Here is a 23,592-nt window from a genome sequence, read left to right as displayed (position 1 = left end):
GTAGAGTTCTCCCCTTGATAGTTGTTTCGGAATTTAGGTTCTTTAGAAGTACCATTAGGAATTGGATAAAATTACATATATAAATAAATTGTATAATCTTTTGTACACAAAATGAGATGATAGCTTATGATTAGGTAATGTCATTATTTATTTTTTTCTTTTACATCAATATCACACAATCCCATGCTACCATCTATGTGTGTATACAAAAGTTTGTATAATTTATTTATATATATAATATTACTCTTAATAATAATATAAATTTTCCTAAAAATTAAATGAGTAATGTTATATGTATACACTTTTGGTATATAATTTAAATATATAAATAATATGTTATTATACAATTGGATATTAATTTATTTTTAATTCAAAATCATTTAATCTTATAATGAGATGTTATCTATGCATATAAACTATATTTTAAATATGTAGACGTATAATTTTATTAATATTAAATTTCATTGTTTAAAGGTAGAAATTGAAAACTAGCATTAGTATTACACTTAATCATGTCTCATGATTCAATATCCTATAAAACACCGACAAGATGATGTCCCTTAAATCTTTCAAAGGCCAAAGGTCTTTTCCCACCTCAATTTATGTGGATTCTTAAAGTTATACTCATAAGGTTTGAAAAATCAAAAGTTTCATTCATCAATTTAAAATCTCAATTAGGGTTAAAGGTAAAACCGTCATTTAAAAAACTAAAGTTTTATTACTTTTACCTCCCTTAGTTTAAAACTCACAATTCTCCTCACCCAAAATTTGAAAAATCAATATTTTTTTTAAGATTTACAAATCTTTGTCGAATATGGCGAAGTTCATCATTCCTGACAGCATTAACTCTCCCTTTTAGCTTATCTCTCCCTTTTGGCTTATCTCTCCCTATCGATCAAATCTCCAATACCAGAGAACCTGATTTTTTCCAACGAAGATGAAATTATCTTCATCGGTGTGTCTTTGTTAGAGACAAAGATGACCGTGGGAGGTCTTAGACAGGCATGTCATCTTTGTTTTGGATGAAGACAATTTCATCTTCATCCCAAACGAAGACACTTCTATAAAAACGATTTCATCTTTATTGGAGAAAATTTGGTTCTTCGGTGTTTGAGATTTGATTGGCAGGGAGACATAAATTGGAAAGTAGAGTCAATATAGTCGGAGATGATCATCTTTAATGACAGTTTGCAAACCCTAAGGGAGAAATGTTTATTTTTTAAACTTTAAGTGAGGGGAATTGAGATTTTCAAATTGAGAGGGCAAATGTAATAAAATTTTAATTTTTTAAATTTTTTATTAAATAACGATTTTACCCATAATCTTAACTGAGCTTTTAAATTGATAGAGGAGATTTTGGACTTTTTCAAACTTACAAATATGACTTTGAAAACACACCTAAATTTGGGTGGGAAATAGTCCTTTGGCCTCTTTTAAAATCATGAATTTTAAACCTAAAAATTAGTATCTTAGACCCACAAAAACTAAAATCCCAAGTAGTCACAATATTAATATGTTAACGAATAGAGTCTCAGCTTTGATTCTAATCAAATATTGCGCTACGTAAATCAAAGGTACATTATCCACTCAATATTGAGTAGCTATGCAAAGGTAGTTAAGACATGAAGTTCATATTTCTATTATGGTTATTACATAGAATTATAAATTTCACTTGATCCAATTCAATGAATCTTATATGCAGTGGTGTCTTTACCCAAAAATTATTAGTGATTCAATACTCATAATTAGGGTTAGATTTGAGTCGAATTGAACCTAAATAGAGTAAAGCTCATTTTCGGAAGACTCAGCTCAGACTTGCCAAGCGTATAGAATATTTTATTCATGTTCAACTCGGATAGGGCTTAGATTCGTGTAAAAGAGCATAACTTAGCTCAATCTCATTGAACTTTTTCGCTTGAATTTGGTTCCCTTGTTACTTGTGTAACATCATTTGAAATTTTTTTTAAAAATATTTTAGCTCGGGTTTAGGCTTGTGATCGATTTTCAAATATTTTTAGCTCGAGTTTGTATATGTTAGACTCAGATTCATACTTGTGATTAGTTTTTAAATATATTTTAACTCAGGTTTGAGTTTAATATATATGTTAAACTCGGGTACAGGTTTGTTCAAGCAAAACGTATATCAAATATGAAAAAATTTGTTCAAATCTAGACCTAATCATCACCCTAGTAGAGACAAACAATATAACAACAGTATGAAAACAGAGTGCCTAACTTTTATTTCATTGTTGTGAATATCAATTTGAGCGGCGGTAAAATCTCGCGCCTCTCATATATGGTTGTTTCATAGTAGCGTGGATTTTATCTTTACACAATAACTTCAAAACCTTGATCAATATTTTAAACTTATGCGTATAAACACATGATAAGGGGGAGATAAATCATAAATGATAATATATAAATTAAATACTTTTATATATTTGTAGCATTGCCAATAACTCATGTGACATCATCTTATTTAGTTTATTAAATAATTAATTTTTTAAATAATATTTTAACATATAATAGAAGAATTACTATAATTATCATATTCAGCTTAAAAGTTAAAACTTATTAAATCAATCTTAATTATGTTATAATTTCACTTTTAATTATTAATTTTTTTGAAATAAAATAATTCCCGCTTTCAATTTAAATAATAAATAGTATAAAAATATTATAAAAAATATATTGACAATAAAATTACAATTTCAAAAAACAATTTAATTAATTAATGTCATAATTTGACAATATAAAAAAGTCTAATATATTAGTAAGATGAAAAATAATTTAGAAAATACACAAAACAAATATTTAACATAAGACATATTAGTTTATTCAAACGCAATTTTAATTCATTTCTTATAATCTTTTAACAATATTTAAGTAAAATAATATTATAAAATGTTTTTATCATTGTCAATAAAAAATAATAATTATTCATATGAGTAATATTATATGTACAACTTTTGTATATAATTTTATATATAATCAATGATATGTCATCATGTGATTGGATAGTTAAATATTAAAGATAAAATAACACTAATCATATAATGATATATTGTAGTGTGTAAATAAAATTATACATAAAAATTATGTATATAATTTTATTATTATTCATGTATATCAATTTTATCAAACATTTGTATTAATATTTTATTTTTTTTAATTCACGAGGAGCGAGGAAACGTTGAACAGCCACCCTTTTTAATCATAATTTACAAAAATTATAGATTCAACTAAGTAGGTCAAATTTGTCAATTAGGAAAGACCCAACAATTTAAGTCTTCCCAAAGTACAATGACATTCTAAATCATTAAATACTTGTACCTAATTTGAATAATTTCAACAAACACCTTCAATATTTCAATTATCACACTAATTCCTAAAATCTGAGCACACACATCAAAAATCACCCACAAGATAATTTGAAACGAATCGAATATGTCCAGACATCTTAAATACAATATAATATAGTTTTTTTGTTTTTAAAAACGGACGATAATTTTCTTTAAAATGTGTTTGATAGAAAAGAGTTGAAATACTCTTCAAAAGCGAACGTAGTCTTTAATATTATTGTAATATTATAAAATAATTCATAGTCATTTTAAATGGTTTTTAATCTTTTATTTCTTTAATGTTATACGATTCATATCAAACAAATGAAACTAAAAATTAATATTCGGAAGCGCTAACAAAAACAAAATCGCTAAATATTCATAAACTAAAATATAAAAACCATAGAACTTGCTCAAGTAAAAATTGTTAATATTCGGTAGATTAGTACATAATTAATGTAATAAGTTTTATTATAGGAAAAGTATATTTTAATTTTAAAAATGAAAAAATAAAAAATAAAACAATACCCCCTATGATAGAATTGAATTTATTATAATATTATTAAGGAGAGAAACAACTTATTTTTAACTTAAAAATATATAACTACTAATAAATTTAGATTTATTTACAATAATTTAAAAAAAATTCCTATTTCATAATATAATTAGCCATCAACCAATGTTTTTTTAATTGAATCGGATATCGACCCAGTGAACGAATGATCTAGTCCAACCAATGGTAAGATCGGTTGATCAATAGTTAGATTGCTAACTATTCAAAAATTTTTGTATAATTTATTATTAAATATATAATTTGATTTATTTAATATTAAAATAAACTTAGTTTGATGGTACATATATTCAAATATCATAAATAAGGTCTTGATTCAAGGTTTTATATTAATTTTTTTGAAAAAAAATTAATTTTTTATATTGACCGAGTTGAACCTAGTTTTATACATGATTGAATTAGTTTAATTAACAGTTAATGGTTTAACTTATGGGATTGGCCTATTTGATCCGGTTTTTAAAACCATGCCATCAACCTGATACCTGAGTGGTTTTTTATTAGATATAAAAACTTCAGAGGTGAGTTATTAAAAATATGTTAAAGATAACCATTAACTAACTAATTTTAAAACCTTGTGGGTGGTTGTGAAATTGTCCTTTTTTTTATAAGAAATTCGAGTGGCATCGTCTTTAAGTAGGCTAAGGAATGCTCTGTCAATAAAGTGCCACATTAATTCAAAGAATCGACACAAAGCTGTAAACTATTAATGTTAGCCCCCTTTCACTTCAAAGTTTAAGTGCTTAATATTTTGCTTTTAAAGAGAAAAAAGCCGAAATGACTATCTGTTAAATTTCATTAATTTAAAAAAAAAACTCTTAAACCTTTTTATATGCTAATTTATGTTAATTTTAATTAAAAATAATAAAAAAATTTGTTAGTGCAAATATAATTGAGGTGTCAACAACGTATAATCATACATTTATAAGAAAATTATAACTTTAAAAAATGTTAAAAGTAATAATGAAATTTTTAGGGGGTTTTATTAAATTGGAAAAAAAATTGGGATTATTTCTTTAAAAATTTTAATATATTTTTTAATAATTTTTAAAATAATAGTTATACCCTCAAAAATCTTAACATAACATAATAAATTAGATATGTAAATATTATATTATAAATTATTGGGTCTGTAATTATAATTTTAAATACATTAGGAAAAATTTAAGAATGTTATTATAATATTTTAAAATTTAAAAACAAAGTGATATTTAATTATACTCTAAATCAAAATATTTAGATAAAATGACAAATATATCTATCATTTTATTAAACCTTGCGTGGGAAACACCCGATTGGTAGAAACTATTCTTATAAATTATGTTATTTATCAAATTAGAGATTTTTTTTTTTAAGATTACCAAATATCCTACTTGTATTAATTGAACGAGTAAAAATTAAGTTAAAATTTCATAAATATGATAAAAGTTTGAATCTAAAGTTTCTTTCTGAAAATTTTAGTGTTTTACTCGTTTTGCTAATATCTAGAGACCAAATATTACTTATATGGTAAAATATAAATGTTTGCGTTATTTTATGATTTATTGATTTTATTTACATATTTAAATATATTTTTAAAAAATATCAAAAGGCAGACTTAAAAGTGATACAAAGATAAATAAGAGGGGGAAATATACATATGTCCATAAATGGTTGAGGTTGAAAATGGTAAGTTCATAAGAGAGAAGACATGTTCACATGTAGTGATTTGGTTTTGCTTTTATGGCTGGCTCTGCTTCCTTCCTTTCGCTCCCCTCCCAAACAGCCTGACATATTTTCATACACAAAGACAAACACAAATCAACTCTGACATTCAAAAACCGACTACACAAGAAACCAAGCGAAACAAACCCTTTTTGGTTAAATCTATCCCAATCTTTTTAACTCTTTTTTACTGTTTACGACAAAACAATCAGTCTCACTTTCCCTCTCTTTGCTTCCTCCTGACTCTTCTTATATGTCTTTGATTAGGTAAACACCTGAGGGTTACTAAACTTTTCTTGTTCGTGTCGTCTATGCTAAGATTGGGATGCTGAGACATTGTTTTTTTGTTTGTTTATGCCCATTGATTTAGTGATCCAATCTGGTACATGGGCGGGTTTCGTTTCTTGATTTGGTGTTAAATTGTGGAGAGAATCAGTGAAAGATGCGAAGGCGGGCTGCCGACTATCGGCGCCCGGTGAGAAGGAGGTTGTCTGAATGGATCTGGCTTCTTCTGGGCTTGTTTTTGTTTGTGGGATTGGTTTTGTTTGTACTTCACCATAATCAACATGAGGATCGGGTTGATAAAGTAGTTCAGGTAATTGTAGTTTGGAAACGCTTATTTTGTTTAGTATTAATCTGATCTTCTGTTATGTTCTCGTTTTATCGTTTTCAAGTTGTTTAGTTCCATATGTTGGGAAGTCATTTCTCTGTGAATATTTAAATTTTCAATTGGTCTTGGAGTTTGATGCTATATTGATAAAAATGTATGAATTGAAGATTGAGTTTCAGTATTTTTGTGTAGATTGTTCTTTGTGATTGAGGTTTTCGATTCGTTGTGTATCCTTGTATGTATTGATTTAACGTCTCTGGAATTTTTTTATTTCAGTATTCACATGTAAACATGATATAGTTCCCATTTATGAGTTGTTAAATTATGGGGAGTATGTCCTGGATTTTAAGTTTGTTGACTTGCTAGAGCTAGACTTTTGCTAAACATATGTCTGTCTAAATTGGTTACATTTCATTACCGTGTGGTCTTTGTATGGAGGACTGGGTGTCTCTTTCAATGTTAAGTCCCCCAAAGAAAGGTTCAGGAGATACTTGGTGATGTTGTACTCTATCACTGTATCCTTATACCACTGCTAAATTGTTTTTATTGTAGATCACCAAAGTAAAAATCAATTTAGACAGACATATGTTTAATTCTATTTATCAATGTAAATTGTTATCTTTACAGATTATTTTACCTTGTCTCTTTCAATTGTTATCTTTACACTTCATATATGTATCAAGGTAAATTGTTATCTTTACAGATTATTTTATGTTTGAAGTGTTGGGGTGTCAATTTAATTCTATTTATCAATGAACTTTTGGTTTCTAGGTGTGAAGTTTCTGTCTTTTCTAAATTTAAAAAATGATGGAAAGCTACTCATTGGATAACCTATGTTAATTTTGGAAATCGGAAATTCTGTATTATAATCGATACAAGGGACATATTTATGATTGAAATTCTTGACTGTTTGAGCTATGCTAGCTACACAGCCTTGTTGAGAGTTTTTATATGTTATAGACATTGGCTCAATAAAATTTCTGTCTCTTGTTTAATTAAAAAATTGGTGGAAAGCCACTTATTGGATAACCTCTGTTCATTTTGGAAATTGGAAGTTTGGTTTTATAATCTATACAAAGGACAAATTTATGATTGAAATTTTTTACTATTTGGGCTATGCTAGCTAAGCAGCCTTGTTGAGAGTTTTATACGTTATAGACAGTGAATCAACTGGCAGAAAGTATTCCTCCAAACCTTGAGGTTCATATTTTTTTTTCTGCTGCTCACTAGTTCAATGATGAACATATCCTTCTTTAGTAACTGTGGTTGTTTGGTTTTTGATGATGTTGTTTTAACAGAGTTTTGCTCCTGAACCTGCTAATAGGGATGCATTGAGAATATGAGGGGATAAATATTAATGAAAGACAAGAGATGTTACATTTTGGTTATTATTTGTAGCAAAGCATGAACAAGAGATGTGAGATTTCATTTTCTGTTGAGTTCAGAAAAGGATAGAAATGTGAATAGCATCCAATTACAGAATCATGTTTAGTTTAGTCTAGGTTTTATCAGTGTCTCATCACATGTATGATCCACCTTCTCCTAAAATCTTAAAAAAAATACTTGTGTTTATCATTATGGTTGTGTTGTTTTACTTTGCTTTCAATTTTTGTTCTTTTTAATATCTGCTGCATTATTTGAATGTTATTTCTTTTTGTGGCCTTCACAACATCTCTTAAGAATTATATCAACATTTCCTTACATGCATTGCTCAGATGTTAAAAAATTTTCTAATAAGTTAGAGTTTCCTTCTGAAGGAGTTAGAACCAATGGATTTCTCGTCATACCATGCTAATGTTTTTTTTTTTTTAAAGGAAAGAAATCCACCATTTTAGGATTTAGGTGTATCATGTGACCTTATACTCAAATCACAGAATGATGTTAATCTCACATATTGGGCTCATAAATTACAGAAATTTGTGCATCCTGCTTATGCAAATATTTGGCCGCATCACTTGTGAGATCTTTTTTGAATGTTGAGATTTCTCATTTTTGTTATAGGGCAAAAAATCAAGCATATTCAACTTAGGGTGAGAAGTTTTTATTGTGTTGTGTAGCTTCTTTTACACTTTACACTTTATCAAGGAAATTCCAGATGGTAGCTATGGTTTCTTTTAATTCTGGGCCAAATACACCATTTTTTCTTTGAATAGGACAACTTTTATGCCTTCCATGCATTAATTTATCACTTACCCATACGACAATCCTAAGTATATTTAAAATGCCTTAGTGCTGAAAAGTTGTGATATTATTGAATCTTATTCAGCATCTAGGAAGCTGTAGATGATGTGGTCCACTTTGCTTTTCAAGACATTCATTCAACTAATCATAAAATTTCTTTATTTGTCGTTTATCATTCTCTGATGGAAGGATGGAAGAATTTTCAAGAGCATATACTTTTAACCGCTACTTTATGGATGTTCATAAGGAGTTATAGGGAAATTCATTACCTGGTTTCATCATGAGAAAATGTAGTTATGATATTATCTTTTTCCCTTCTCTCTTTGATATTGTCTTAACTCGGTCATGGAGTTGGCTAAGATGTTTAGGTAGTCATCACCTGGTTTCATCGTTAGGAAATGTACTTATGATTTCATCTTTTCCCTTTTCTATTCATGGAGTTGTGTCTTAACTTGGTCATTGAGTTGGCTAAGATGTTTGGTAATTAGGGATTGCAATTTGGACCATCTAGAGTCTAAAGGGATGGGTCTCAGAGTGTCATTTTTGTAGTTGAGAATCATATTTCTGGTTGTGATGCACTCATTTTTAGTTACTGTTTGTCGTGTTTAAACAAATATCAGACTTACATTTCCGGTTCTTGTGGAATGTCTGAATGTTAAGGATGCATCAGAAAATAACCAATTTAAAAGAAGCTTCTGTTAATCCATACTTTGACCACCACAGCCATATTGATACCTGCAATCTCTTATTACCTATGCCACTACTGTAGAAGTGGTTAAGTAGAAAATAAAATTGTGATTATATCATCCAAGTCAATCTTTAAGCTGCTCTTTTCAGTCAATTATGCTTTCTACCATGTTGGACCTCTTTGCATTTCTTGGAATGTCAACCATTTCAGCAAATTATTCTTTGAAATTAAATTTAGTGAGGTGGTCAAGTATCAACTAAGAGAATTGAATAGTTTACATGTTGTTGCTCCCTGGTTTCTGGATTGAATGCATGAGGGCTTACTCTTCTCTTTCTATCTTTTCCAGGAAAAAAGTGCGAGAACAGAGCAGGTTTACCATGAGGGTTTAAATTTTACTGAAGAACTATTGAGTGCTACCTCATTTTCCCGTCAGTTGTCTGAGCAAATTACACTTGCCAAGGCCTATCTCATCATTGCAAAAGAGCACAATAATCTTCACCTTGCTTGGGAGCTCAGCAAGAACATCAGAAGTTGTCAGCTTTTGCTTTCAAAAGCTGCTATGAGAGGAAAGCCTGTTACACTAGTTGAAGCAGAGCCAATTATAAGTAGCTTATCATCCCTTATCTTTAAAGCGCAAGAGGTCCATTATGACATTGCAACTACAATAATGACAATGAGATCTCATATTCAAGCCCTTGAAGATCGTGCAAATGCAGCAACAATTCAGAGTACATTGTTTGGGAAATTGGCAGCTGAAGCACTGCCAAAGAGCCTTCACTGCCTAAAAGTCAAGCTCACAGTTGATTGGCTTAAAAGCATACCCCTTCAAAATCTTGCTGCTGAGGGAAGGAATTCTATGCGACTTGTGGACAATAATCTCTATCATTTTTGTATATTTTCAGATAATGTGTTGGCTACCTCTGTGGTTGTCAATTCTACTGTTGTCAATGCTGATCATCCAAAACAGATGGTCTTCCACATTGTCACAAATGGAGTCACCTATGGAGCTATGCAGGCTTGGCTCCTCAGTAATGACTTCAAAGGGTCCACTATAGAAGTGCAAAATATAGAAGAGTTCTCATGGTTAAATGCTTCATATGCTCCCATTGTGAAACAGCTCTTTGATGCAGAATCACGGGCCTATTATTTTGGTGAGTATCAAGACACGAGGGTTGAGCCAAAATTACGGAATCCAGAGTACCTGTCTTTGCTGAATCACCTTCGCTTTTACATTCCTGAAATCTATCCTCAATTGGAAAAAATAGTTTTTCTCGATGATGATGTTGTTGTTCAGAAGGATCTTACACCACTCTTCTCGTTGGATTTACATGGAAATGTGAATGGGGCAGTTGAAACTTGTCTTGAAGCATATCATCGTTATTACAAGTATCTCAATTTCTCAAATCCAATAATTGGCTCAAAGTTTGACCCTCAAGCATGTGGATGGGCTTTTGGTATGAATGTTTTTGATCTGATTGCCTGGCGGAAAGCAAATGTGACTGCACGGTATCATTACTGGCAGGAGCAGAATGCTGATCGGACACTGTGGAAGCTAGGAACTCTTCCTCCTGCTCTTCTGGCTTTTTATGGACTTACAGAGCCGCTTGATAGGAGATGGCATGTTTTAGGATTGGGTTATGATATGAACATCGACAATCGTCTGATTGAGAGTGCAGCGGTTATTCACTTCAATGGGAACATGAAGCCATGGCTGAAATTGGCCATTAGCAGGTATAAGCCTCTATGGGAACGGTATATAAATCAAAGCCACCCGTATTTTGATGATTGTGTCACAAGTTAAAATGTGCTACTTCTTGAACATGAGTAATTTATGCGATCTTCAATATATTAAACTCTCAACCATTGATCGCATCTTTTTAGGGTCAGAAGTAAGAAATTTTGACTTCCTTAGGAGCTTTTTCATTTTTTTCCCATAGTATCCTAAAAGAAAAACAAATTTCTTATACATCAGAAAGTTTTAAAGGTACTAGGTGAAGAGTGGTGGGGATTCATTTTTGGCTGATGGGTTTCTTTTTCCCTTGCTGCAAGCTGTAGAATTATTTGTTCTCTAGCAATTCTTGTAATAATCTCATTTCATTTGGATTATAATGCAGTTGAACCAAAATATGTTCCTTTTTAAACCTTTCTTTCTGTCTTTTGTGACTTAAAACAGCATCCAGATAATCTTGGGCATTATTGCGTATTTGTGAGATAATGTTTGAAATTGATTCTTTTAAAATCTTTTTTTTTTTTTTTCTAATAAAAATTTCTTCTGTTGATGAACATTTACTTTCTTAATGTTTGTTTGTATGGACGGTTCCCGTCGGTTAGTAACTTCACTCTGAAAAATTTAATTTTGAATCAAGTTTGATGGTAATGCCTTATTTGGTTGGAATGTTAGTTAAAGGAGCAACCATAGCATATTGTCAGGGATAACTTTTTGACTTGCCTGCACATCTTGAGGCTATCTTCATGAGGATCAATCTTGTGGTTCAAGGTTATTGGGTTCGTCTTATCTTGAATTAGATTTATTACAGGAGGCAACTTTAAGGTTCAACCAATTTGTACAAGGATGGTTTAACCTCCTTTTAATATTGCCCCATGACTCTATTGTGTACATCCCGTAGCTAGAGCAGCCTTAATCACCGACAACACACTTACAAAACTACTAATTACGCACACTCACTCATTAACACGTTTATACACTATTTTTGTCCGAATACTTATCACATTTACCGACCTTAAAGTCGAGCACTATATAGTTCAATGGCACTGCCTGTTCGATAGTTGGGAGTTATTGGACAAACAAGCAATTAGTTACTAGGAACTATCAAATGGCCATAAATTAATGGTCAAAGGACTGTTTCCTATTTAAGTTTTAGCTCAATTTCAAAATATATATCTGCGGTAATTCAAAAATGTAAACATCTATATATAGTCTAATTGTTATTAAATTTTTCTGTTAAAAACAAAGATAAAATTGTTATTTTATCCTTAACATTAAAAAAATATAAAATTTATTATATTTTCTATCCTAAATTTTAAAAACTAATAATTTTACTCTTGTTTAAAGTTTTCAACTTTATAAGTAACATTTCTCTCCCAAAACCTATAGTTCATTTTTAACGGCTCTCTGGCCACTGGTAACTCTCTTTTAAACCCAAAGTTGTTATCATCCCTCCCAAGAGTAACCCTTTGTTTGGAATCATTTGGATCGAACTACTCCAAATAATTCGTCTAAATGACGAAGACATTGTTTGGACGATGTCTTCATTACGTTGTCTAGATGAAGCATTTTGGATGACGCCTTTGTCGCGTCATCTAGACAAATTATCTGGATTCATCTCATCTAGATGAAAGATTTCTCTTAGGAGAGACGACGATGTCTTTGGGTTTAAAGGGGAGTTATCGATGGTCGAAGATGATTGTTGGAGAGTCATTGAAAATAAACTCTAAGTTTGAGAGGGGGAAAAATGTTATTTTTCAAAGTTAGAAAACTTTACATATGGGTGAAATTATTCATTTTTATAACTTAGAGAAAAATATAATAAATTTTATTTTTTTTAATATTAATGACAAAATAACAATTTTATATTTGTCTCTAATAGAAAAATTTAATAATAGTTAGGTCATAAATAAATATTTAGATTTTTAAACTATTATAGATATAGTTTTGAAATTAAATTAAGACTTGGATTAAAATGGGATGTTAATTAAAATCGGCAAAAATTTTTCCACGTAAATCTTTTTAGGTAAACGTATAACAGTTTCATTTTTATAGGCAAATTTACTTTTAATTCCAAAAATACCCTCTCTCAACTTATTACGTTAGTTTCAGTGATTTATGTCACGTCGACCGCCTAAAATTTTTTTAACAGATTATAATTTCTTTTTCGAACTATCACTAATTTACGTTCTAAGGGTTAAAAACATATTAAAAAATTGATAAATTTTTATTTAGGTTTCAAATACGGATAGCAACAAAAAAATTAGCATAGATGAGGAGAATGATAAGTATGAATCGATATTGTATCACAATGTATATGAGACGTAAAGGGTGCGTATAGAATACGTGCAGAGTGCGTACAGAGTGGTAGGGTGCATGCAAGGTGTGTAAAGGGTGCGTATAGTACATAAAAGGTGCGGGGTGCGTAAAACTCATTTTAAAATATATAAATATATGTATATAGGGTGCGAATGCAGGGTGCGCACCCTTGTCACACCTCTGTTTTATATATATATTTATATATTATAATATAATATTTAAAAATTATAATAATATATATAATAATACAATATATATTTAAAAATTATTATTATTATTTATATGTTATCTTAAATATTATAATATTTAATATAATATATATAAATAATAATAATAATTTTTAAATATATATTGTATTGTTATATATATTTATTATATTTTTTAAATATTATATTATAATATATAAATATATATAAAACAGAGGTGCGATGAGGGTGTACACCCTCATGTGTTAGATTTTAAAATGAGTTTTACGCACCCCACATCCTTTATGCACCCTGTACGCACTCTGTACACACCCTGCACGTACCTTGTACGCACTCTGTAAGCACCCTATGCACCCTTTATGCCCCATACGTACCGTGATACAACATCGGTTCGTACTTATCATTCTCCTCATCTATGTTATTTTTTCGTTACTATCTGTATTTAAAACCTAAACAAAAATTTATCAATTTTTAAGTTTATTTTCAATCCTTAGAACGTGAATTAGTGATAGTTCAAATAAATAATTATCAAATCTGTTAAGAAAATTTTAGGCAGTCGGGCGTGACGTAAATCATTGAGAGTGACGTAATAAGCTTGAAGAGGGTATTTTTGAAATTAAAAATAAATATGTCTATAAAGATAAAACCATTGTATGTTTGTCTAAAACGGTTTAAACGAAAAAAGTTTTGTTAATTTTAATTAATATCCCGATTAAAATAGTTAAAATTGAACTAAAACTGGTGAAGAAAATGACCTTCCCGGCCTAAATTAATAGTATGGGCCAAGCAGCCCACTCGAGGCATAATATTATATGTGGTTCGGTGGTAGCTGTTCTCAACTCTGATTATTAATTTAATTTGAATTAGGTAGTTGATTAAACAATAATTTATGTATACTTGACTTGAGGCTGAGGATTAACAGTAATTAATAATATTGCAATTGATCTGAACTGAAATACAATAATCTGATTATTTCTACCATCAAAGACAAGCAGACAGACGGATCACTCTTTTGGTATAAAACTACAACATTAATCCCCAAACATGGAATTTTTGCCTTGCAATTTCGTCAAGACGTTCGTTCAGCCATTTCATTTGTTAGATAATTCTTCCAATCTCCAACCTTTCCTTCTCTAAAGAACGCATCGTTTTTAGTTTTGCGAACACGGTAAAGTCCATTCTTATTCACCTCCAAGTTTTTCATATTGTCAAAATTACACAGCTTCAAAATCTCTTGCACAGTTCCATTTTCTTCTTCCTGTAAACAAAATGGCCGACCAACAAACCCCGCCACTCTCTTTATATTCAGTAAAGGCTCCTTCTTTATGTCTTCATATTTTAAAAAATGTATCTTCTCGGGGAGCTCTAAACTTGCTTTCCAATACCCTAAAACTTGATCCCAGAACGACCCATATGGAGAAATCGCTTCACTGAACATTTCAAATGCTTCTTCCAGCAACAAGGGAGGCAAATCCTTGGGTTTCACTTTATTCACGAATTGCCATGAAGAAACAAGCACATCTTTCGGGTTTCTAGATATGTAAACTATCGGGCAAGAAGAATCTTTTATGGAATCTGGTAATGAAGTGAAAGGCATATGAGTTGCAAAAATACGAGGCGATGGAAGAATTTCTGGGTCTGCAATAGGAGTGTTCTTGAAAAGGTCAAGTTCCATAAAGGGAACAACATCATGGACACTAGTTGTAAGCAAGGGATGAGTAGAAAAATCATAAAGAGTTCGGTTGATTATGGAGAAGAGAAGAGCTTTAAGCCAACTAGTACCTGATTTTGGAGAGGAGACAAGGTAAATGTCAGTGGGTCGAGAGGTGAAGTGTTGTTGCATCCACATGATTCCTTCAAGACCAACCAGGGGTTGAAACCAAAAGCCTTGATATTGACAAAGATGCTGAGTCGCCCAGCCTTTGGTTCTCGGAAGAGTAGAGATTATGTCTCTGTAGCTGTTGTAGACTCTTTCTGTTTCATCTTCTTCCTCTTTTGTTTTAGGAACAAAACATTTCTCAGCTGTTATGAGAGCTTTAGCCATGAGTAAGTGAAGGACTTGCCAGTGCGTAGCCACATACAGTACTGAAGGAAGAACTTTAAGAAGACCTGCTAAGAGAAGATTGACAGTGCTATGTTTCTAAAGAGTGCCATTTTAAAAAGAGATAAAAGATCCGCCAATTTTTTTATTATCATTGAGGCAATAATAATAAAGTAGCAATTGAGGCACGTTGTTGGGGCGATGACAATAAGGATGGGGTGAAACTAGTCGTATTGTATCAATCATTATCATTTTTTCATCACCACCAATATCTATCATAATCACATTATCTTCATTAATCTAATGTCCTCGAAACTTAGTCTTAAATACAACTTTAACTATTTTAAAATTAAAATAAATAAAACTCGTAAGATAATTTAATAAACAAATTAGCATGAAATATTTATAAAAATTGATTTTAAAGAGAGTAAAGGGTTTATTCACTTGGAATTCCATAAACCAATGAATAAAGAGTTTATTTACTTTTGAGACTCTTATAAGAAATAAAGATTTGATTATTTTGGCATAGAAAAAGACGAAAAAGACAAATTGTCTATTGCCTTTGATAGAAAAGTGAGACCCAAACCATTAGGATATTGCTATGAAAGTTTCTGCTCATGGGAGATTGAAACCGACCTGACTAACTTAATAAACCAGATCTCTCACATCCAAACAACTTAAGCATAAGAAAACATTTGCAAATCTTGATCTATTGAACTTTTCTAGTTATTTATACAGTATTTGATCTGATTTCACTTTAAAACCACAATTTTTATGAAGCAATTATGAATTATCTACAAAAATGCTCTTAAACAAAATAACATAAAAAAGTTGTAAATAATATTTAAAAGGTATAGCTCTAAAACTTATTTGGATTTTTTTTGTGTTTACTTCAATATTTTAACCACCTTCTTTTATTTTTTTAGTTAGAATGTTATTGGAAGTGGACCACAACTTTGGATCACAATTATTTTTTGTCAAGAGACTCTTCTCCTTTTAAAGGATAAGTCAAATTAAAAAGTAACTATATTTGTATAATAGAAAAAAAGTGACTATATATATATAAAAGACAAAAAAATTGGTAATTTTAATTAATATCCCAAGTTTTTTAAGTAAAATTGATTGGCTTGTCCAACCACCCGATCAATCATTCGACCAACCAATTTCAAAAATTTTAAAATTGGTTGGTTGGACAGTTGATCGACTAGCTAACCACACATCAGAAATTTCGTCGAAAAATATTATCCCAACAAATCCACCAAATCATGTATCTCAAATATTTTTCCAACTTACATACACCATTTCTACCAAGTAAAACATGATTTCAATCTAATAATATCAAATCTAAGAATACCCAAATCAGCTTAACAAAATAAGCAAATTTTGAAAATTTTAAACCAATACTCACATCATTTGACATTTTTTAGGTGTTTAAGCTTGAGATCTGTAAAGATGATGAAAACTCGCCGGTGGAACATGTCCAAAGTGATGGAAACATTGTTGTCAATGACCGAATAGTATCGGTAACGATGACTTGATTGCTTGGTGGTGGTATGAGTTTTCTCTTTAGCTAGGTGACTAATTTTTGTGGGTGATTTTTATGGGTTGGTTGGGTGGGTGAGTGAGTGATTTTGCCTCAGCTAACTGAGTGTTTTCCTTAATGGGTTGGTTGGGTGGGTGAGTAAGTGATTTTTTGCCTTGACTGGGTAAATGATTTTGTTTTATGGGTTGGCTGGGTAGGTGAGGTTTATGGGTTGGCTGGGTAGGTGAGGTTTATGATTTGGCTTGGTGAGTTCAAATACTGAAGGTATATTAGATATTTTATATTTTGGGTTATACATGTATAGTGAAAAAAAAGGTGGCTGTGTATATAAAAGACAAAAAAAAAAATGGTTATTTTAATTAATATCCTTCTTATTTTTTGTTATATGAAAAGATCTAAAATCTAATATCATTAAATAGTAGGGTTAGATTCAAACCGAACAGAATTCGAATAGGGTGAAGCTTGTTTTCAGGGGGTTCAACTAGAGCTTGGTTTGTACTCGTTGAGCCTGAAGAATAACTCATTCTTGTTCAGCTCACTTCATAGATCGAGAGTTTATGTAAACAAACCAAACTTGGCTCGAGTTCTCTGAACTCGTTCACTCGAATTTGATTTCCTTATATGTTAGGCTCGGGTTCATATTCATCAAAACAAAACTCATATTAAACTCAAATGAAATTGTTTCAAATTCAATTTTATTAAATATTAATGATGTGAACTTTTTTGCTTTAACTCAGAAATGATGATTGAGATAATTCTCGATTAGTGTAAACAATTTTTGGTAATTGAATTTTGTTTTTTGTTCTATTGAAAGAATTAAATTTTTTATTTTTATAATAAAGAGATCAAAATTATATATTTTTGGTACAATAATAGTGTGGATTATGTTTTTTTAAATAATTTCTCCATTATATATTTTATCGATTTATAATTCTTTTAATTATACGATGATTATTGATGTTAAGCTTTAGCCATTACTTGTACCCTATGGGATACCGCTAATTGTCACAAGGAGTTGAGCGACCACTTGAGCAAAATAAAGGAAAAGGATTATTTCCTATCCAAATTTTAGTTTAATTTCAAAATCATATTTATGACAGATGAAAAACTCAAATACCTATCTATGAGTTAACTGTTTTTCAAATTTTTATTTAAAGTTAAAAGTAAAATTATTATTTTATCTATAAACCCTAAAACCTTAAATGTTATATCATTTTCTCCTCCTAGGTTTTAAAAATTAACACTTCATCTCATTCTCAAAGTTTGAAAAGTTTAGATTTTACCTTTAAAGTTTGTTTTTCTTCTCTGGCCATCACCTTTCCAGTTGACAGCCGATGCTTTCTACCTATCCTTCAGGTTTGGCTATGAATGATGACGAAGGACAACGATCCATGACAACAAAGGACAACATAGTTTAGAAGACACAACGATGAAGGATGACGCTTCTTTCTAATTTGGACGACACTTCGTCGTCCAGGGTCATTCTTTGTTAGAGAAGACCGTTGTTTCTTCTCGATTCCCGGCCGACCCTAAGCCACTAGAGATAAAACTTAGAAAAGAGAAAAACTGAATTTTTCAAAGTTTAATCAAGGGGGTTAAATGTTAGTTTTCTAATTTATGGGAGGAAATGACATAAATTTTAAGGTTTTAAGATTTATAGGTAAAATGACAATTTTACTTCTACCTCTAATTGAAAATTTTGTAGGCAATTAACCTATGAATGGGTATTTTGATTTTTTATCTACCATGAGTATGATTTTAAGATTAAACTAAAATGTTAAGTTTTATGCAAAACAAGTTATCATACTGGCTATTAGAATTAAGTAAATAACTTTATTATCCATTACATTAGAATGAACCAGAGTCTGAGTGAATCAGACATAAGGAAATTTTAATATGGTTCGGTTTACTGTTTGAGAATTTATATCTACAATTATGTTATTAATGACTCTAGAAAATTGTTTCGACAGAGCATAACTAATGTTTACAAGAGGATGTCCTTCAAAACACTTGATTTTGTAGTAATCTACTAATCTTTAAGGAGGATAGCTGTATCTTTTTGAAAGCCTTATTATGTATCTTGAGGTAACTAATTGATACCGATTTGGAGGGAGTAATTGATTTCCTATGTTGGCATGAAATAAAGACGACATGTAGACAAACCAGTTGCTTCCTCTGGGAAAGATATATCTATCCACATGACTGACTACTAGTCACTGAATACTTCTCTAGGTGTCATATCGTGAGTCTGACCAAAAAAGTGTTTTACCATATAACAACAATTACAAGATTTTACAGTTTAATGCAAGCAAAACAGAGTATGATATATTACATCACTGGTATGGTTGTCTTAATGAAACATCAACATTCAAGGCAATTATTTATCTAAGAGCAATACCTTGCGCGGCAACATAACCTTAAAGCACAGAGAACCTAAAACAACTGAAACTCAAGCAAATCACTTAATGTTCCTTAGAATTCCATATTCCAATTTCTGAATACCCATCTTCAGTAGCACAAGCTCTAAACATGCCTGTGGTGTTGAAAGGCATGGTGATTTCCCCTGTGGCAGACACGGCAACCAAACCAACATTGCCTCTTGGAACACTCACCTCTACAACATGAGCTGCTGCTTCCTTCAGAGAGAAACCTTTAAATTCCATAAGAGCAGCAACATCTCTCGCAACAGTAGCTCGCATTATTGCTTCACCCTTGCCAGTAGCAGAAACTGCACAAAGGTTGTTCGCATATGTTCCTGCACCAATGATAGGTGTATCCCCGATCCTACCCACCATTTTGTTAACAAATCCACCTGTAGACGTTGCGGAAGCTAAATTTCCCTCATTATCAATAGCTACACATCCAACAGTCCCAATTTGGCTATCACCATCCGCAAGTGGATTTTCACTTTTGCCATTCTTTGGAATTGGATGTGTATAATCTAACTGCAGAATCAGTTTTAAGGCACGTGGACACTAAGTTAGGCCAATGAATGACCAAGAATAATATGCTAGTTAAAGAAATATAACCAAACAATACATTACATATCAAATGAATTCAAAGTGGCAATTTTATAGAGTCAATGCATCACAGTGATATTATCCTCAGTTATCAAACCATGCTAAGTACATATATTTTCATTCTAGGTTTCCATGAAAACCACAAGAACATCAAGTATACTGGCAACCTTCATGGTAGTAATATCATTAAGCAGATGAATGTGATAAATAACAAGTAAAAATTTATTTGAAAAGTTAAATGGGTCAGATTTCTGAATCTCATTTATCTACTATTTTAGGAAGAAGAGACAGCTACCATACCTCAACTCTCTTGGCTTCTTTTGCTTGCTTTAGCCTTTCAATATTATTTGGTGTAATAAAATGACTTGAATCTACAGTTTCAACACCCTGTGGGCAATTTAAAAAGTCAGAATCATTTATGAAAATTTGAATAAGATCAAGCACTCGTCTAACTAATGCTAGTAGGAATACATCCAACAAAGTGGACAACAAAAGAAGACCCTAATTCAACTTCAAACTAATACAGAACAAACCACACAGCTAGTGTATAGAAATTCAGGAACAAACTATCTCTGTTAAAAAAGAAAAAGAAAAGAAAAGGCTTCAAGAGGTCTAGTTCATGCAGAGCTGGAAAATCTTTTCCACTTAGCCATAAGTTTTGATAAACAGCATAAAGGAGGCAGAGTAAGACTGTAACTAACTTGCTCCCTAGCAAAATCTTCTGCTCCATCAAATGCAAGATAAATATGAGGAGTCTTCTCCATGACAAGTCGTGCAAGAGATATGGGGTTAACAACAGTGGTAAGTCCGGAAACAGCTCCACATCTCTTAGTATTGCCATGCATTATGCAAGCTTCCATCTCAACTGTGCCTTTGGTAGTTAATACAGATCCCCTACCAGCATTAAAGTTCGGATGGTTTTCCAGTTCACGAACCTATTAAGACCAAAATCAGCAATAACACACAGCAAAAGGACTATCAAGTCGATAACACTCATTCATCAATAACAGAAACATACAGTTTCACAACTATTGAATGATTTGCCACACAGCAGGCTCATTCACACGCAACTAAAATCTTTCTTAGCATCCTTTGTATTATGCAATTATTTTCCCACAAGCATACATTTCATCGATCAATTTAACTGTCTACATAGCACCTTATAAATTTGTCTACCTCGGAGTATTTTATATAGGTTAAAGAAAGATCACTGTTCATAAAGCAAAAGTCAATCTGTAAACAAATTCAATGATCTCAGTAATTTCATCAAGAATAAAGATGAAATAAATTCAGAAAATTAAGAACAAACATCCTGAACTTTATCTTTGAACAAACCAATGATTATTAGCCTAAACTAGATTACATAAATACTAATTTTGTAATCATAATGTTAATCCTTTCTTTTCTTAATTTATATAATACTTTTTCATCTCTCAAATAAATAAACTTGGTGAATTTTTATAGGAAAAAAGCTTGGCAGATTTAAATAATAATAATAATAATATTCAGAAGAAACAAAAAAGAGAGTTTATGCGAAGGTACCACAAGTTCGACAACATCCAAGGCGTGCTGTTGCGTTCTGAGACCGTTGACGCCGATGTTCAGGAAGTGGCGGAGGGCTGCCACGCGTGCCTGGCGACGGTCCTCCGGCATAGACCGAGAGATGTCTCCGGCCCCGCCGTGTAAAGCTATGGCCCACCCCATTTTTCCACTCTCTCACTCTACCAAGCCACTGGTTGAGGAAATGACATGCAGTTTGTGTATTTATAGCGAAATGGAGATTGGATGCAAGCGAGCAAATCATCTTGTACTACGCACTGTTGAATAACCGCATTCAGTGTTAAAACCAAGTGAATAAGTAACTCATAATTTCTGAAGGGTTTTCAGTTTGATAATATTTTACAATCAAAATAAAAAAATTATCTTGAAGATAAATTATTTAAAAGATTATTGAGTATAAATAATTATTATATTTGATAAAATTTGATAGGTATAAATAATTATTATTTTTGGTTAAAGGTAATAAAAGATTACTAATAAATTATTTTACTTAAATATCCTTAAATATAATTATTTTTAAATATTTTTATATTATTTATTATATTAATTAAAAATAAATTTATTTTTTCTCAAAAAATTAATAAATAATAATATAATTATAATAAAATCAAGATTACTTTGGTAATCTTTAAATACCTAAGGTGAATATAGTAATCAAATTACCACTTATATTACCTGTCATGTTAGCATTGGTAACAGAAAATTATTGTAATCTTTTATTACTGGTAAACCAAATAAATGAATAAAAGATAGATTGCCAAGGTAATCTTTAAATACAGAAACCAAACGCCCCTAAGAGTATATAAAAATTAACCAATTTTTAAAATTTATGAATGTAACCAAACATATTATATAATAGCAAGTTTACCCTCATTGCTTATAAGATCTCATCTACGTCTTACTTTCAACAATTTTATTATCAACTTTTCATTCAAAAAACACCAAAATAAACAGAAAAAATCACTTAATCCAAAATATATATATATATATATATATATATATATATATATATATATATATATATATGTTATTGTAATTAACGATTTACAAGAATTTTAAATGAAAGTAGTGTTGAAATCATATTAACTAGTTCATGCGGGGGAGGTAAATATAATATGCTCTAGTAAGCAAATTTACGCAAATTGGACTAAAATATATCTTTTCTTTTATTAAATCAAATTGAGAGGGTTATGCAATTTTACATTTTAGAGGTTTATATGATATTTCATGAACAGACAGTTATTTATAAGGGTGTGTTTAATCTAATTCGATTTAAAAAAATTAAACCAAATTGAAAAAATGATTACAAAATCTCAAATCAAGCAAACTATTTTGTATTTCAAGTCAAACCAACCGAACTAAAAAATTACAGTTTCAACCTATAAAATAAAATACAATATTATGAATAGAGGATCATGTTTTCAACACTTTATTTATCTATACATCTATAAAGTTTCTTAATATTCAATTATCTTTAGTGTTAATACAGACTAAAGTCACTTTACTTGTCAATATTGGTGATGGGAAAATTTTGAATCTTTGATTGAAAAGTAATTTTCTTATACCAAAAAGTAATTTAAAAGATTGAAACATAAAATTATTATATGTTTTCAATATGTAGTTCATATGTGCCTATTTTTCTTCATTTTTTAATAATTATTGTCCAGTTGATATAACTTATGATTGATGAATGACTAAAAATTTTATTTTATAACATACAATATTAAACATTTTAAATATTTCTTAAAAATATTGTCTTATTATCTTGTCTTTATATTGTAATTGAACACTATCTTGATAATTTATGAGAAATAATAGTGAACCATGGTGTTTTTGGGATTTGAAAAAGAATCAAATAATTGAGGGATCTATGAATTGATGTATTTGTCTTCAAACGGAACCGAAATGTTGAAATTTTAATAAAGCCAAATAAGAGATGAGATCAGGGCAGCCAACTGCCATTTGTAATAAGAATATATATATATATATATTGGTAATTGGAGACCCGTTCGCATTCGTATTTATTGAATAAATAGATCCGAAACACAATAATCAGACCTATAACCACTGTATCAGATAAATCAA

General features: G+C 30.5%; 3 protein-coding genes across 3 annotated transcripts; 1 reads left to right on the top strand and 2 right to left on the bottom strand.

Moving 5' to 3' along the window:
• The first annotated feature begins 5,602 nt into the window (after window positions 1–5,602).
• On the top strand, window positions 5,603–11,233 carry LOC123212501 (hexosyltransferase GAUT11-like). The gene is made up of 3 exons (XM_044631661.1): window positions 5,603–5,880; window positions 5,984–6,208; window positions 9,439–11,233. The coding sequence occupies exons 2-3, from the start codon at window positions 6,056–6,058 to the stop codon at window positions 10,891–10,893; spliced, it is 1,608 nt and encodes a 535-aa protein (XP_044487596.1). The 5' UTR covers window positions 5,603–5,880; window positions 5,984–6,055; the 3' UTR covers window positions 10,894–11,233.
• Window positions 11,234–14,261: 3,028 nt separating this feature from the next.
• LOC123211180 (cytosolic sulfotransferase 16-like) lies at window positions 14,262–15,662 on the bottom strand. The gene is made up of 2 exons (XM_044629732.1): window positions 15,126–15,662; window positions 14,262–14,981 (listed from the first exon to the last, which is right to left on the bottom strand). The coding sequence occupies exons 1-2, from the start codon at window positions 15,385–15,387 to the stop codon at window positions 14,413–14,415; spliced, it is 831 nt and encodes a 276-aa protein (XP_044485667.1). The 5' UTR covers window positions 15,388–15,662; the 3' UTR covers window positions 14,262–14,412.
• Window positions 15,663–19,176: 3,514 nt separating this feature from the next.
• Window positions 19,177–21,694, bottom strand: LOC123210009 (isoaspartyl peptidase/L-asparaginase 1). Its single transcript, XM_044628157.1, has 4 exons — window positions 21,490–21,694; window positions 20,649–20,882; window positions 20,248–20,334; window positions 19,177–19,872 (listed from the first exon to the last, which is right to left on the bottom strand). Exons 1-4 carry the CDS (start codon window positions 21,649–21,651, stop codon window positions 19,390–19,392), a joined length of 966 nt encoding a protein of 321 aa, XP_044484092.1. The 5' UTR covers window positions 21,652–21,694; the 3' UTR covers window positions 19,177–19,389.
• Between the last annotated feature and the right edge of the window lie 1,898 nt (window positions 21,695–23,592).

Source organism: Mangifera indica, chromosome 3, assembly GCF_011075055.1.
Source record: "Mangifera indica cultivar Alphonso chromosome 3, CATAS_Mindica_2.1, whole genome shotgun sequence".
Classification (NCBI taxonomy): domain Eukaryota; kingdom Viridiplantae; phylum Streptophyta; class Magnoliopsida; order Sapindales; family Anacardiaceae; genus Mangifera; species Mangifera indica.
The sequence above is the reverse complement of the archived record's forward strand: the minus strand, read 5'-3'. Positions and strand labels throughout refer to the sequence as shown.